Genomic DNA, 16,080 nt, shown 5'->3' with positions numbered 1-16,080 from the left:
CTGATGAAGTAGTGTTTACTACGAAACGCGTAGGATTATATCTTTATCTATGTGTAGAAGGTTATTTTGCTATTTCCTGAACATTGGCCGCTCTAGAGACTATTTTTCATTCCCTGTGTCCGGGCAGAGAGGCGAATCTAACATCGAAGTGCCCGCGGTGTTTAACCCCACACCTAAAGCCAAAAGGTGTCACTGCCTACTTTACCGGACCGAAGAAAAGAGGAGGCCTTCCTACAGAGAAGTGCGGCCTGGACTGCGACCTCGGGAGCGGACGCTCCAAAGGACCCGAGTGTCCCTGTTCAAGAACCATCTAAAGATTTACCAGGTAAGGTGACCGCCCGTGAGGAGGCTGAGGCACTTCCGCTGGTGGTGCAGGATCGGGACCACTGCCTGCAAGCCAGCGACAGCGAGCTGTCCTGGTCCTTTTCCCCTGAGAGCGTTTCCCATCCAACGTCGGACGATGACAGCGGCGGAAGGTGATCCGTGGTGATGCTCTGGCGGGAGCATCGCTCCAGTGCGGCGGCTGCCGCGGAGATGCCCACCTGCCAGCCAAACGGGAGCGAAGTCCTGTGCTGATGATGTCAGCAACAGCGACGGTGCATCCCAAGCAGAGGAGCGCCACGGCTGTGGTGGTTCCTCAGGAGATGGCGTCGGACATGCGTTCTCTCGGCCGGGAGGACCACGAGACTGCCGGGACTCAACTGAGCAGTGAGGATGTGTCTTCTTCCTTCCAGGATCCAGCGGAGAGGTACCGACCGGTCGGTACTTCTTCCTACGCAGAGGACGACAACACCCTTCTCGTGCAATTGGATGACGTCATCATGGAGGCGACCGCCGGGGCAGTGGAGGACTCTACTATGCCCGCTCCGGTGACTACAGCTCCACTTGACCGGACCTTACAATGACACCATGACCGTGTCAAGGGCCGAGGGCGTAATGTCTCTACAAACCATGATAAACACAAGGTGCTGACGCTAACAGGCCGTGGTAGGTTCCTGCTAATCAGTGGGGACATTGTAGATCACTATTGGGAAGAAGGGGAGTTGACGGCAGAAGAGGCAGCGGAGGCCCTCAGGAAACGAGAGAAGGAGATCAAGATAGGGGTAATACAAGCCACAGGCCTAGCCCTAAATTACCATGAACCACCCTCCCATGAGCCATTATTTTGGGTGCTACCGGGTTAACAAAACTCAGCAGGGCTGATCGGTTAATAGTCCAACGGTACCGTCAGTCCTATGGGTTCGACTACCACTATGTCCCCTAGCCCATCATGAGGGAGATAGAGGCCAACAGAGAGGATTAGCTGAGGGATGCAGTTTTAGAATATCTATCCTCTAAGTGCAGTTACTCCCGTTATTATAATGAGGAGAAAATCTGCTACCTAATGTGTGGAGGGCAGGTAGAAGCATACACCTAGAGCAGATAGAGTATATACCTGAGCGGGGACCCAAGAGTGTGTACTCGGTTACAGCCCCTGACCATGAGGGCAAGCTAGTTAAAAAAGTTAACAGTGAGAGTAGAGGTTAAGCTCCACCCAGTGGTGACACCTCAGTACTGTATGATAGGATGTATAATGGGCAGGAGCAGAGGATTCTGGGAGAGAGTTCCAGCATGAAAGAAAGAAAGGCTTCAGAGAGTAGAGTTAGGGAACATGTTCCACAGGGGATAGCATAGATTAGCTCTCTCCCCCCCCCCCCCTTTTTATTGTGTTTCAGATAGGGTCTGTGCCCCTTCAGTTAGGGTACAATAGTATGACCAAAGGAGAGGAGCATGAACCAGTAACGGGAATGCAGACATGCCACAGTGGACCAAGCAGAAGTGCCCGCAGGATGTCTGGGGATCAGCCCTATCTGCAGATCCCCACCCACAGTATTCAGTTTCCCCTGATGAAGTGGCAGTTGTACAGCAGGGGTTGAAAAGCAACCGTAACGTTGCATAAAGCAGGCCAGGATCTCAGCATGGGCTCACAGTAAAAGAGACAATAAGAATATGAAGTCAGTTAAGTAACAAGTAAATGTACCTCCCATGTGTGTTAAGAGTGGGCACCCAGGGAAGACCGTATCAAGAATGATCGCAGTATGAATGAAAATGAAGTGCAGCTATATCAATCTACATGTTCTGTAACTGCAGTGTTCGCAAGCCTGAGAATAGATAATAATTGAAGTTGTACTATAAAAACTCCTGGCGCCCATCCTTTCCATCGCCCAGCTGACCACAGACAGCACCCTGAGACAAAGTATATCAATACAGCACTACACTGATGTAACTTTCTTAGGGAGCTGGCAGGGTGGATTACACATGTTTCGCCGATTTTGATACTCAATCCATGTACGGTAGTGAGCATTTTCTCTAACTTTCCATAATGGACGTATGATTAATCGGAGATCGGGCTGAACTCAGTGTTGTTGCACTTTTACAACTTTCCTTAATTTGGGAAGCATTGGCACCGATTGTCCTTGGCGTGGAAGCACTCAAACACATACTGTAGCACGTTATATATCAGCCGTACAGTCTCCTCATTCATACCAAAACTTTTACTTTTACTTCCAAAGTGAGGAATATTCTCTTCCTCTTAAAAGTCCATTGCTTTTTGTTTTAGATCGCCTAGAACTATTTTCAATCAGGGTTACAGAAATAAATAACAATTACAAATGTTAAGACAGTAGTACCACATGTCACACTGACTGACGGTCTTACGTGGTGTCTTCTCGCAAGCGTTTTTCTCGCGAGACAAAAAACATACTTGTTTATTATCCTTCGCTCAAATATTCCACGCGGGGTTGGAAGCAAGGCACAAACGCACTATACATTGTTGTTTTTAATAAATGTCCAAAAAAATTAATTTAAAATTGCATTAAGTTGAAATTGCGTAAGTCGGGGGATACTAGTATATGTATAAAAATCTATCTTTTGCTTGGAACTCCACTTTAAAATGGTAGAACTTTTAACACATATTATTGCTTTAATGAAGAATGCACTTTATTTACAGTAGTTCTTCGTTTGCATATATTTATGGAAGAGTATAAAGAAAAACAGTATGTCTTAATCAAATAATGTCCCATTGTGAATTTTCTTTCTGTAAATTCTGTTTCTGTAGTTGAATACAAAGGTATAAAACTTACCGCGGAGTAGAAGCAGGATACATAACTTTTACATTTCAATGTCTGTAGCCACTCTCAAGCTTCTGGGTTGGTTAAACATACAGATGTTCCCACAGCTCCTGGGAAGAGGAGATCCGCGGGTAACCATAGCCGCTTCATATTTGCGTACCGACTGCCCGCAACCTTTCCCCCCACAGCTGAGGTCAGATTCCCCCAACGTTCGCCAGCCGCAAGAAAAGTTAGAGGCTACACCTGTAAATAAAGTATCCTTGGCGTCAATAATTTGGGTGGCCAGATAAATGTTCCACATTACTGTAAATATCCGACACACTTTGCAACACAAGTGCCTGAATAAAACAAAGTAATTGCTTTAATTGTATTGTATTGTTTGTCTTTATTTATATAGCGCCATTAATATACATAGCGCTTCACGGTAGTAATACATGTGGTAATCAAATAAATAACAGATAATATAAATAACAGATCATGGGAATAAGTGCTTTAGACATAAACGTAACATTAAGGAAGAGGAGTCCCTGCCCCGAGGAGCTTACAGTCTAATTGGTAGGTAGGGAGTACGTACAGAGACAGTAGGAGTAGGAGTTCTGGTAAGTGCGTCTGCAGGGGGCCAAGCTTTATGTATGATGTGTTCAGAATATTCACAGTGCTATTCATATGCTTCTTTAAGCAAGTGTGTCTTAAGGTGGGTCTTAAAGGTGGATAGAGAGGGTGCTAGTCGGGTACAAGTGAAAGCTACAAATTTATATGTGCTTTTATTTATTTGGTTGTTTCATTGAACTGATACTTGGGGAAAATGGCATTGCTTGTGAGGAAAAAGAATTTGCGACAATTTTCAGTAGGAACTATTTTTTAGATCATATGACTATTCCATTTTTTGTAATCATCGTCTAATTCCTAGATACAAAAATGCTACCAGAAGATACTATCAGATATTTCAATGACTCAATATAATATATCAATAGGAAGTAGAATATCTAACATAATTGTACATGTACTGTAAAGATGCTACGAATTTACAAATCTTTAAAAAGAGGTGTTTTGACTCTTAATATATATATTTTTATTTTTCAACAGTTTTGCCATGTTTCATAAGGTTCGAATTCCTAAAGAAAACCTTCTGAACCGCACAGGTGACATTACGCCTAGTGGTGTCTACTCTAGTGCATACAAGGTAGGAGTTCCACTTCTCTACCTCTTTCTGTTAGTCCTTCCACATTGTTAAAGGTACAACCACAAAAAGTTTTGCTTTCATTTAAAGGTTTACGTTCATGGACGAGGCATCGGAAGGTAATTTTGTCATGCGAAAATACAGGATAGAATCTTTCTAAAGCAGTATGCTGAACTTCGAATTTTGGCCTGCAGACTAAAGATCTATATATATATATGTACGCACACAAACATATATATTTTTTAAATGTATTCACAGTATCAAATGTTAAGATATGAGAGATTGTAGGTCAGTGGCTTAGAAAAGTGGCATACAATACAGAAATGCTTTATTTGACACTTTTTTTTTCACACTGACAAATTGCATTTTTTGCAATATTGTAATGAAATGCGTAACGACCCAGGCCATTTTACCCTGATTTATAACAGACTACATAGTAAACATTTTATTAAAGGCAGAAGGGGCACTTTTACAAAAGGTGAATAGGTGGCACTCTATACGTTCATTAGTACTGCATCAACCCATTGGACAATGGTTAATTGGGTGCAAAATCTATATCTGTAAAATGTTATTCAGTAGGAAAAGACCCTTCGCTCCACTTGGCCCCTTTCCTTGTGTGTTTTGAGTGATAATCTTCTAATGGTAGGCTGCATGAACAGGAATGGAGCATATATAGCTTGCAGTAATACAAAGCATGATCTTTTGATATTGGTTGTCTCCAGTTCACAGTACAAAGCTCCATTGTGGTCTCATTTGGAATCTCCTCATGTAGTGCCACCTACTTTGCCAAGAGTAAATTACGTATGAGTCAATTCTGTTTTAACAAACTTACCATCATCCCTTGTAACTTGCCACCTTTCATATGCCCACTCTTTTGCAATTTCTCTTTGGGGCCTTTTGTCTCCATTATGCTCTCTTTCCCACTTTTGTTCTGTCTTTCATTATGCTGTATGTAGCCAAGTGCCTCTGGCTATTGCCTTCCACTGGCCTCAAAACTATAAGTCCTGATAGGAACAGGCAGTGTTGGGGTTAAACTCCTGCAGTTGCAGCCAGGATGGGTACTATGTTGCCATATCCAGGGACAGGCCTGAACCGGCAGTTGGAGTGTCATACCTGGGGAGGGTACTGACTGGGTCACATCAGTTAGGTGTGATGCCTGTCAGTACATGGACCTGCCCATTTGCTAGTATCAGTATACTGTAGTCCTCCTTACTTCAACATACATCAAAGTATTCAGATGATGTGTTTGCTGGTTGTAATCTTCATCTTTTTGTGTCTGATTTGCCTTAGGATCCCAAGCAGCGCTTTGGTGCTTCTCTTGGTACTTTGTCCAGTGGCAGGGTTTCAATTATTGGAATGTCCGTAGTTAACCTGAAGCTTGCACTGTCCATCGCTATTCGTTTTTCTGCAACACGTCGTCAGTTTGGTCCAACTGAAAAGGAAGAAATACCTGTACTTGAATATCAGTTGCAGGTATATTTTTTTTTTCTTGTACTTTTATTTGTTTACGTCTTTTTGGGAAATTAAGGCAGATTGTTATAATTAGAGGGCAAAGTCAGAACAAGTCTTTTATGTACGGTTTGTTTGTTTTTTATATAGCTCCACTAATGTATGAAGTGCTTTAGAGAATTATAAGACAGGTCATACAGGGAGATGGTAATATACATAGATTCACTAGTGCATTAAACAGGAAGTAAAACAAAACCGCACGGATCCAGAGAGACAATCGGTGATTTGGGGATAGGATATCGTCAGCAAGCTTAAATTTGAAACCAAAAGAGGGTAATGAGAGCAACAAGTCGGTGTATGTGGACAGAATAGCAGTGGTGGTAGGACAGACGCTTTTCAAAGTTACAGACCCCTGCGCGCAAATTGGAAGCCGTGACGTCATCCGGTGCGGCTTCCTTTTGGTCCACGTGATGCGGGAGCTTTAAAAAGCAGAGCAATACTGGTGTCCCCTTCTGAGGTAAGTATCTGCGGAGGAGGGATCCCCGGAGTTGAAATTAATGGGGTTCAGATCCGGAGCCCCCTTTCTTCAAATCTATGTTTAAAAAAAAAAAAAATGTTCTCCTTGAAAGGATGTAATTCTATGTTTTCACAAGAATGTCCGGGTCCGAGATGGATCAGGAGGAGGAGAGGTTAAATATTAAGGTGGATTCCAGGGCAAAAAGGTCAATACAAAGTAAGGTATGAGCACAGCGGATGGAGGCAGTTGGAATATTTGGAAGAAAATGAGACCGCAGGTTTATGATATTAGATTGCAGCATTAACTTGCACAAAACTAATAATTAAACCAAAAATGCTGCTTTTGAAAAGTGTTGTATGATTTGAAGAGCTGCTTAATAATGTAAATCTCTTGTACTTGTTTAATTATCCCCATTATCAATCCTTAATGGTTGAGCAAACTTATTTAATTAGCTTTTCATTGAAACAATCTCTAAAACATTTAACCAAACGTAAAAATGTAAAGATACTATTACCACATCAATAAAATGTAACAAATGAAAAGCTTATTAGAAGATCATGATTGCTATAACTCATACATCTAGAAGCGTACAAATATAGTATATAGCTATAGGTTTTTCAGCCCGATCAATACTTCTACCTTCTTTAGGTTTACAATTAATTCACAAATGAAATCACAGCTAACAATATTCCACGTCATGTTGTCTTGCTTGCTCTGACATGCATATAGATCTGTCTTGCCTAATATTTAAGTTCATTTTCATCCCCAATATATTAGCTGAAATTGATGTATTCCTCTTGCCTCCCCGCTCACCCCCCAAATATTGTGTACATTACCGGAAGTATGGGATTTGTAGAAAACAAGTATTGGTAGAAAACGCCCCAGTTGTGTTGCTCCACCATGCCTTGTCCTGGGAGGAGATCGAATTGAGCATATACTTTAAGATACACTGGAAAACTACAATTTGTGCACATTATTACAGATGCAGGAAATTGAAAAGGGAAAGAATGGTAGAGTGCAGATTGCTTTAGTAGAATGTAAAAAGTAAATTCTCTGAATAGGCTCCAGAGGCAGAAATAAAACCGTTTTTGTCACGCAGACTTGATATTTAAGGTTACCTTGGGAACCTATGAGGTTGTCAGCAGGATTCCCCAGCACCAACACCGTTCACCAACAATGCTGTCCTGACTTCCACCTACACTATATGAGGAAGAAATAGGTGCACTAGCAATTACCGTGGAGAACTGCCACGGATGCTCTGTAAGCCCCAAATTGATGAGCTACAACAGTTACTAAAATAAAGGAACCAGCATTTTAGTGGACTTTTGATCAAGTCCACTAGATTGGCGGTTTCTTTATTATAGTATCTGACTTCCACCTAGGCCATGTTGTTTCTTGTAATACAGTTATGAGCATGTTTTTAAGAGACCAAAGGGACAATTTAACAGAATCCATAGAATCTGTAACACAGAAAGTAGTTTAACAGTCAGGTAGAATTACTTTAACACAGGATTACCGTATATTCATCCAGATGATATCCACCAGACAGTGTTAAACACATTTAGAACAATGTATTACAGATCCCCTGAGTCATGTTACAAATATAAAAGTGTGTTTTGAGACCAAAACATGAATTAAATTGAAGTAGAAGTGTTAGTCCGGTTGCATTAGGACAAAGTAAATATCTACAGTATTAGGTAATATCTTTTTTTTTTATTATTTGGACTAACAATTGATATTTTAGGACACACTTTCTAGAGTTCTACTCTCTTTCTTTCTCAGGTCCAGCAACAAAACGTTTGTAAATCAGCATTGCTTGGCCCGAGGAAGAGAGAGCAACTCTAGAAAGTGTGTCCAAAAATATCAATTGTTAGCACAAATAAAAACTAAAGTATCACTGAAGTACTCCTTCATTTTGGGACCAAAACATAACTTTTACCTGTATTCATGCTTTCAAAATCGTTGTTCTTAGTAGCAGTGCTATTCCAAACTGGGACAAGAGAAAGAATTGGGTGAATTCATAAAAAAACTCCCAACAAATGGGTTGAGTAGTATCAGGAAAACGGTGTGATCGGCATTAGGTATTGCTTTGCCTTTTTTCCTTCTCATTCAACAAATTGGTTGATTCTGAAAGGCAATATTAAGGGTGGCCATTTCACTCAATATGCACATTGAATTAGCAAAGCAAATTACAATGCACTATTATAAAAAGTATTCTGCGCCCTGTGTTACTTAAATTCCCCAAATTGTATGTGGGATTTATTTATTTATTTTATTTATAATATGTTTTACCAGGAAGTAATACATTGAGAGCTACCACTCGTTTTCAAGTATGCCCTGGGCATAGAATTATGATGACACATACATGGTTACAAATACATACAGTAGTTACTTTAAATGAGCAGGGTTATACATTATGTACAAGACATCGCATGCACAGTTAAAGATAATATATGTTATAGGCGTATGTTGATTTGCCACCTAGCACATGCACCCTTTTAAAGACTTAAAGATAGATGAAGTGTTCAGGAAGGATTTGTTTTAAATAAAGGCATTCTATTGTATCTGTGTGTGTAATTTCAGTTTGCAGCTGCCTGACAGCATAGGATAATCCAGTGATTCCCAACCTTTTTTGTTTGGAGAAACCCTTGAAGTGTTTTTTTATTCAAATAATCCAGGGAGCAGCCAATGGATAATGCTGGCTAGTCTTATTTAGACACTAATTAGCATGATCAAGTCGGCTCACTCAAAGCTATTATCAGTGTTTGGTACAATCCTGATAAAAGTGATTATGTTCACCACAAACCTACTGAAAAAGATTGTATTCACCAAAAATGTTGATCACAGAATAAACTTTATTTATCTATGTATGGTTTTGAGTAAGGTGATTTTTAACTTTGCCTTTATCAGTATAGGATGTCCAGAGTTGAAAGCTCCATTGTCTGTCAGTAGCCTGCATTAGTTGAAGCTAGAACATAGATGTAATTGCATGCTTATTGTACACGTCTTTATTTATGAGATATATCATTTGATTTGTTGCAGATTGTAATCAAAAGAATAGTGTTAATCATTCAGTAAAATGGTTTTCCCATTGATTTTAGTTTAAAATGTAATAAGCACCGTTCCCAGAGTTTTGCCTTTCTTTAATATTAGATGACAGATATTGAAAAAGTTGTGAATGTATGTAAATGAAATATATATTTATATAGGAAATAATATGATCTTTACTTTACAGTTTGTGTTGGTAGACATCCTCTGACACTGGGAAAACAGGTAGACACAATTAACCATATGGCTGAAAGCTACTGTTTGTTAACAGATTCTTACCATATTAGGAGGAGTGGTTCAGTGAGTAAAGACGCTGACTGATAATTATGACACTGAGTTTGAATCAGGGGAACCTGGTGTCATTTCCTTGTGACCTTGGACATGTCACTTTCTTATCCTGTCCCTGAGGCGCCATAATCATGAATTGTAAGCTCACCTGGGCAGGGGCTTGTGCCTGCAAAAATTGTATGTGCTGCGTACCGCGCACTACACTGTAATTGTGAAGCACTTTGAGTCCCATTGGGAGAAAAAAAACTAAGTGAAACAAACAAAAGGAGGTAAATGTCTGAATTAAATGAAACAAAACGTTTTCACATTTTAAGATTTGCATATACAGTATTCTCTACATTCCACTTTCGAAGAAAAATGCACAGTAATGTATTGTACATGTTGCCTTTGGAGAGTTAACAAGTTACTTATGCAGGTGTACGTAGAGGCATGTACTGTAGGTATCAAAATATACAGCTACAAATATCAAACACTGTTATATTGGGCCATTAAAATGTAACAATCTGCAACAATTCTATACTCCAAAAACAATAGTTACTGGAACTATGATGATGTACTTACATAAATAACATTAGTTAAATGTAGCTCAGCTAAATATTTTATCAGAAAAAAAGGTATTCTTTGGAGGCATAAAAATAATTGTGCAGCAGATTTTAAACTGAATTGCCTACATATTGTCTCACCGTCTCTTATTATGCTGTTGTGTATTGTTATTTTTACATTGCTGTACTTCACCCTCATACTCGTTCGCTCATACCTGCTCTCTCTTTCACTCATACCTGCTCTCTCTCGCTCATACCTGCTCTCTCGCTCATACCTGCTCTCTCTCGCTCATACCTGCTCTCTCTCGCTCATATGTGCTCTCTCTCGCTCATACCTGCTCTCTCTCGCTCATACCTGCTCTCTCTCGCTCATACCTGATTTCTCGCTCATACCTGCTCTCTCTCGCTCATACCTGCTCTCTCTCGCTCATACCTGCTCTCTCGCTCATACCTGATTTCTCGCTCATACCTGCTCTCTCTCGCTCATACCTGCTCTCTCTCGCTCATACCTGCTCTCTCTCGCTCATACCTGCTCACACCCACTCTCTCTCGCTCACACCCACTCTCTCTCGCTCACACCCACTCTCTCTCGCTCACACCCACTCTTTCACTCTGGCCACTCGCTTGCTCACTCATGAGCACTCGCTCACTCATACCCAGTCTCTCACTCATACCCAGTCTCTCACTCATACCCACTTTAAACTGTCTTAGCACCTTGTTGTTAAATAATATCAGTGACCCCATAGCAGTTTTTCCGTTTCTTGTCCATTTACAGAACAATATATTTTTTTCTTTGTTCCAGCAATGGCGACTGATCCCTTATCTGGCTGCCACATACGCACTTGACCATTTCTCAAAGAGCCTCTTCATGAATTTAATTGAACTTCAAATAGGTCTTATAATGAAAGAAAAGAGCCCGAGACAGGTAACGCACCAAAAAGCACACAACTCTTCTTGGAGAAATCTGGATTCCAGTAATCGACAAAAAATGTCCTGTCTCTGTATAATCCTGGCGTAGCTGTCAACCTGTTTTCTTTTTTTTATTTCATGTCTACTGTATGACCTTGGTCATGCAAGGTCATCAATAGTGGTCAGGGTTACCAGCACAGGACAAAATGTATAAAGTTAAATATTTGATCCATCTGACACTAGATAGCCTGAGGGGCTATCTAGTGTCAGATGGGTCAATAAAATATGTTATCCCCCTGATCTTGCTTGACTGCTATAGCAATTTTTCTACCGAGCACAATGTAGGCCTTCTAAGGCAATACAGTTTGAGTGTGGCCATTTTGTATGCGTACTATATGAACTAGCATCATTCTAAAAGGCCAGTTTTTAGGGCCAGTACAGAGCTGATCTCTTGGTTCGTATATAGGAATCATTATTATTGATTCTCTCTGCAGACTCTCTTTGATTTCCAACATCAGAACCTTTTTATGTTTTTATTTTGTTTGTTCTTTAATGAGGGGTCCTCCCATAGCCCCATTTTTAGATCCAGAAACCCCTCAGTTTCCGAGATACTTATCTTTTTTTGCAGGTAATCATTATGTAAAAAAATAAAAAAGATGGCCACCAGGGTCATACAATAGAAAGCCGCAGCACCATCCATGTTGATTGCCTCGATGGAAAGATTACTGGCAACTAAATAAATGATAATAAAAAGTGTGTGTATGCCGAGCATGCACATTTTAAGTGAAACTTATTTGTCTTTTGTCACTGTTTTGTCACAGAAATTGTATTTGCGAAGGTGATGTTTTTAATTAAAAATCAAAACACAATTTCAGTGACAAAAAGCAAAGAAGTTTGACTTATAACACTCGTGCGTGGCATACACCCTTTTTTTAGCTAATTGCACTTCTATTTTTATAGTAACTTTGAATTCCTAGTGTGTGTGTCTGTGTGTATGTGTGTGCTTGCCAGGACAACACAATCGTCCATCACTTCATTTTAAACCCATTAAACATTTCACCTTTTGTTCAATTTTACCCATGTGATGATTTACATTTAACCCCTTTCATGCTATTGGGTAACACTGTGTGTGTGTCACCTTGCTTCTGCGCATGTGCGCCAGCCCTGGCGGCTGTTACACATCAGACAGGCACTTTTGCCCAGAATGACGTGTGCCGCGGGTCTCTTTTGTCCACAATGACATAACTTCCGTTACTCTACTTCCATCACCATGAAGGCAATTTGTGCAAGCGTTTTCTAGGCGCCAGCAAAGAAGAAAAGGTAAAAATCTCTGGAATCGGGTCGGCTGAGCTAAAAAGAACGTGGCTCAGGTCTGGAGAACCCAGGGTTCAGATCCTGACAAAATGTAAGGCATTCACCCTTGCATTTCTGGGAGTAATGCTATTGAAGTTTATGGGGGTAACTTGTGTTCATGAAAGGGCAATTCTGACATTAGCAGTCTGTGGCAACTGTGTATTTTGTTAGTTCAATCAAGGAAAACATTTTTACTTTTGATCATTCCCTATAAGGCCAGCGATGCTCAACTCCAGTCCTCAAGCCCCCCTAAACAGGTCAGGTTTTCAGGTTATCCCAGCTTCAGAACAGGTGGCTCAATTAGAGGCACCACATGTGCTGATGTAGGGACTGATTGAGACACCTGTGCTGAAGCTGGGATATCCTGAAAACCTGACTTGCTGGGGGAGGGGGGTACTTGAGAACAGGAGTTGAGCACCCCTGCAATAATCTAATGTCTAGACCAGGGGTAACCAACTCCAGTCCTCAAGAGCTACCAACAGGTTAGGTTTTCAGGATATCCCTGCTTCAGCTTCAGCACAGGTGGCTCAATCAGTGGCTCAAAGACTGAGCCACCCGTGCTGAAGCAGGGATATCCTGAAACCCGACCTATTGGTAGCTCGAGGACTGCAGTGGCCACCCTTGGTCTAGGCTTTAGACGTGATAACACTTCACCTCCCAATGGCCAGAGACAAATGTGTTGCAGTTTGTATTTGAAAATGTATTTTTCAATTACTGTGAAGCTGCATTTTTGTAAGATATTAGTAAAATGGGACTCTGGATATCCATATTTTAAAAAGTAATGATTTCTTTGGATATCTTTCAGATTCTTGGTACATTATTGGTTTTAGAGAACATACAGTTCAAGAAAATAAACAAGTCCATATATACTTTAATGACAAACATCCTTGTTTTTCTTTGTAAGCTTTCAATTACTTACGGCTTAAATAAGCGTATCCAAATTGCTGCCCACTAACCCCCAAATAAGGTTAGAATCCTCCTCGAATAAATATTTTTCAAGTATTTGTACATTTATTCAATTATGTGGATAGATTTGGCTATGCTGTTAGCTTTATTTAAAAGGATATCGCACAACAATCTATGGGACCAAATATCAGTATTCTGAACATGAAGATCCCCAGCTGACAGGCTGTAGTAACCTGGAGCACTGCTGAATGGCCAAAAAGTTCAGGGCTAGACACACGAGCTGGATAAAAACCGTTTAATGACACGTCCCAATGATGTAAGGCAGGTACACAAACTGACGCGTTTCGCGGTACAAACGCTTTCACAGATGTTCCAATGTCTCACATACGTCTTAAACTCCCATGTTCCCGCACGCAGCACCTTGAATATATATCCAGTTACATCTGGACTGCGAGTGGTTATATTACTACTTGCATTTGCAAGCTCAGACTGATTGACCCAACCATTTAATATACTCCTTATGGGATTTTTTTCATTACGAATTGACCTCTTTAATGGATGATGTACTTGATTGCTTTAACTCCTGGAATCGTTCAGCTCGGGAGCACTGCATTGTTGGTATTCTTCCCTCACACCTGACATATTATCCACACAAGCCCAACACCATCACAATCTTTCTGCAGCCGCGGTAACATTTACTGGAAGACTGCCTGAGCGCACTTCATTATCATCAAATCTCCCAATGTCGGTCAGTTCATATTACCGGCCTTTGATCTTTTCAGCCCTTTCTGTATTTATTGTTTGAATATTTACAGGAATTGCCAGTGCAGGCTCAGCAGAGCACGTGCTGCACATTCCCAAGTAACTGAAGGTCATGAACTGTTTTTGCTGTTAAGGAGATGAAACCGGATTTATTTTTTCGAATATGTGAAAATTTATTTTTAGCCACCTGAACACTAAATCCAATGTTTTGCAGAGTACATCTGTTTTATATTTGTGCGTGGAAAACACTTGTTTGAGGTTGGTTATTTAATTGAGTAGCTTGTTATGTGCGCGTGTATTTACACTGATTTGCAATTATTTTTATAGCTTATTTTCAAACCAAAATTGTCAAATATTTGTGGCATCTTGACAAAGGGAAAGCTTGAATGCACTACAGTACAAACCAGGAGAAGTGATCTCCGCAAAGCAGTTGAAATTCTGCACTTTATATTAAAGTTGCCATTCCGCCTAGGTTTTTTTTTAAACTTGACTTTCAGTTCTAGGGATACTTGCCTTTGAAGGTGCCCCAGTACAATCCCGTGCTGGGGAAACAAAATGGAGATTCATATCTCCTGCAGTAGGCGGGCCAACAGGAAGCTTCAACATCATCTGCCACGGCTTCCTATTGGCCCGCATGACACAAGAGGTTTAAGAACCAGGATGTACTGGCAGTACCTACAGAGGTAAGTATCGCGGAAAGCAGGGGTTCTCCTGGGGTGAAATTAATTCGGTTCAGCGCTCCTGCTTTATAATTTGATTTTTTTTTATCGACTTTAGCATGGAGTGCGCCTTTAATTTCGAATAATTCAATGAGTGAAGATGAGTGTGCTCTATTTAGCATTATAGTTTAATGTCATCTGTATTTCCAATGTTAACAATTTCTTCTATTTGGAGAATTTATATAATTACTGTAGCTTGTTAATACAATCCTAACTGACCAACTTCCCCCACTAATACTTTATATCCCACTACTCACACCAATAATAAAACTATTACAGTAGCGAAAGTAGTAGTAGTAGCTATGGGGACTAGGAGTGTTTAGAATAGTGTTTCTCAGCCTGGATGCCTTTTCTCCAAAGGTGCCTCAGACTAATGAGAGGTTCTCCATGTGAAGAGAAACGAGGTATGAGTTTAGCATATTCTTTATTAAAGATTGTGCATTTACAAGTTAGAGAGGCAATGCAAGCGGCACTTCAAAAAATAAATGTATATCTATATATATATGTAGCCTTTGGAAACTAATTGCCTAAGCTGCCGATCGATTAATTCTCCCGCGATCTTTCAGCAAAGATCCTGCTTCCCAGGGTTCACTAAATGGCTGCCTTTCAGTTTCAATCAATCCTTCAGTCAGTGTAACTCAGCAGCTACAATGTATCCTGATATTACTAAGGTTACAGTTTGCAGCTTAAGCTGCTCTGAATATTGGCAACAAATGATCACAAACAGGAAAGTGTTGCAAAAATCTTGGAATGCTTGGGAGGGGCTTAAACCTACTGTAGAAATCACAGGATGCTGAGAATGTTAAAACTCATTAGAAATGACATTAAGAGTTCAATAAAAAAGTGTCTAATATTACAGAACTGATTTGTTTATTTTAAAAAAAAAAACACAAATATAGGCTATTGCATGGATTGCTCCTTTAAAATACATAGTAGCGAGTTCTCCGGATTACACAACATATCTCAGCACTTAAATATCACATAGGATTAGGCTGGTTTTAGGGCGGGTCGCCTCAGGCCCCGCACCTTCGGTTGCCCCATCCTCCCTCTCCCTCCTCCTGTCGGTTCCTGGGATCCAGCTTCCGCTCAACCGGAGGGAGTAGCTGGAGGATGGAGCACAGGGCCCCAGGACTGGCAGGGCCGCTTCTCAACACAAGGTGAGGGGGGACTTACGTTTTTGGAGCGTGCCGCCTCCTGTAGCATCGCATTGCCATGGTGACCAACATCAAATGACGATGCCAGAGGATGGCCACTCTTCCAAGGTAAGTCAACCTTAACTTTGTTCACAGGGCTGCCA

General features: G+C 40.8%; 1 protein-coding gene across 3 annotated transcripts in view; it reads left to right on the top strand.

Moving 5' to 3' along the window:
- Positions 1-16,080, top strand: part of ACOX3 (acyl-CoA oxidase 3, pristanoyl) — a 122,657-nt gene that overhangs the window by 51,005 nt on the left and 55,572 nt on the right. For 2 of the 3 annotated variants that reach the window (XM_075570021.1, XM_075570008.1), the window contains 3 exons: positions 4,197-4,293; positions 5,581-5,763; positions 10,937-11,059. In XM_075570021.1, the coding sequence (XP_075426136.1) occupies positions 4,197-4,293; positions 5,581-5,763; positions 10,937-11,059 (403 nt within the window). The remainder of the gene's footprint in view (positions 1-4,196; positions 4,294-5,580; positions 5,764-10,936; positions 11,060-16,080) is intronic. The other variant, XM_075570012.1, reaches the window with a different exon arrangement.

The sequence above is a fragment of the Ascaphus truei genome, chromosome 1 (genome assembly GCF_040206685.1).
Source record: "Ascaphus truei isolate aAscTru1 chromosome 1, aAscTru1.hap1, whole genome shotgun sequence".
Lineage (NCBI taxonomy): Eukaryota > Metazoa > Chordata > Amphibia > Anura > Ascaphidae > Ascaphus > Ascaphus truei.
Note: the sequence above shows the minus strand (reverse complement) of the source record. Positions and strands in the feature narration are given on the sequence as shown.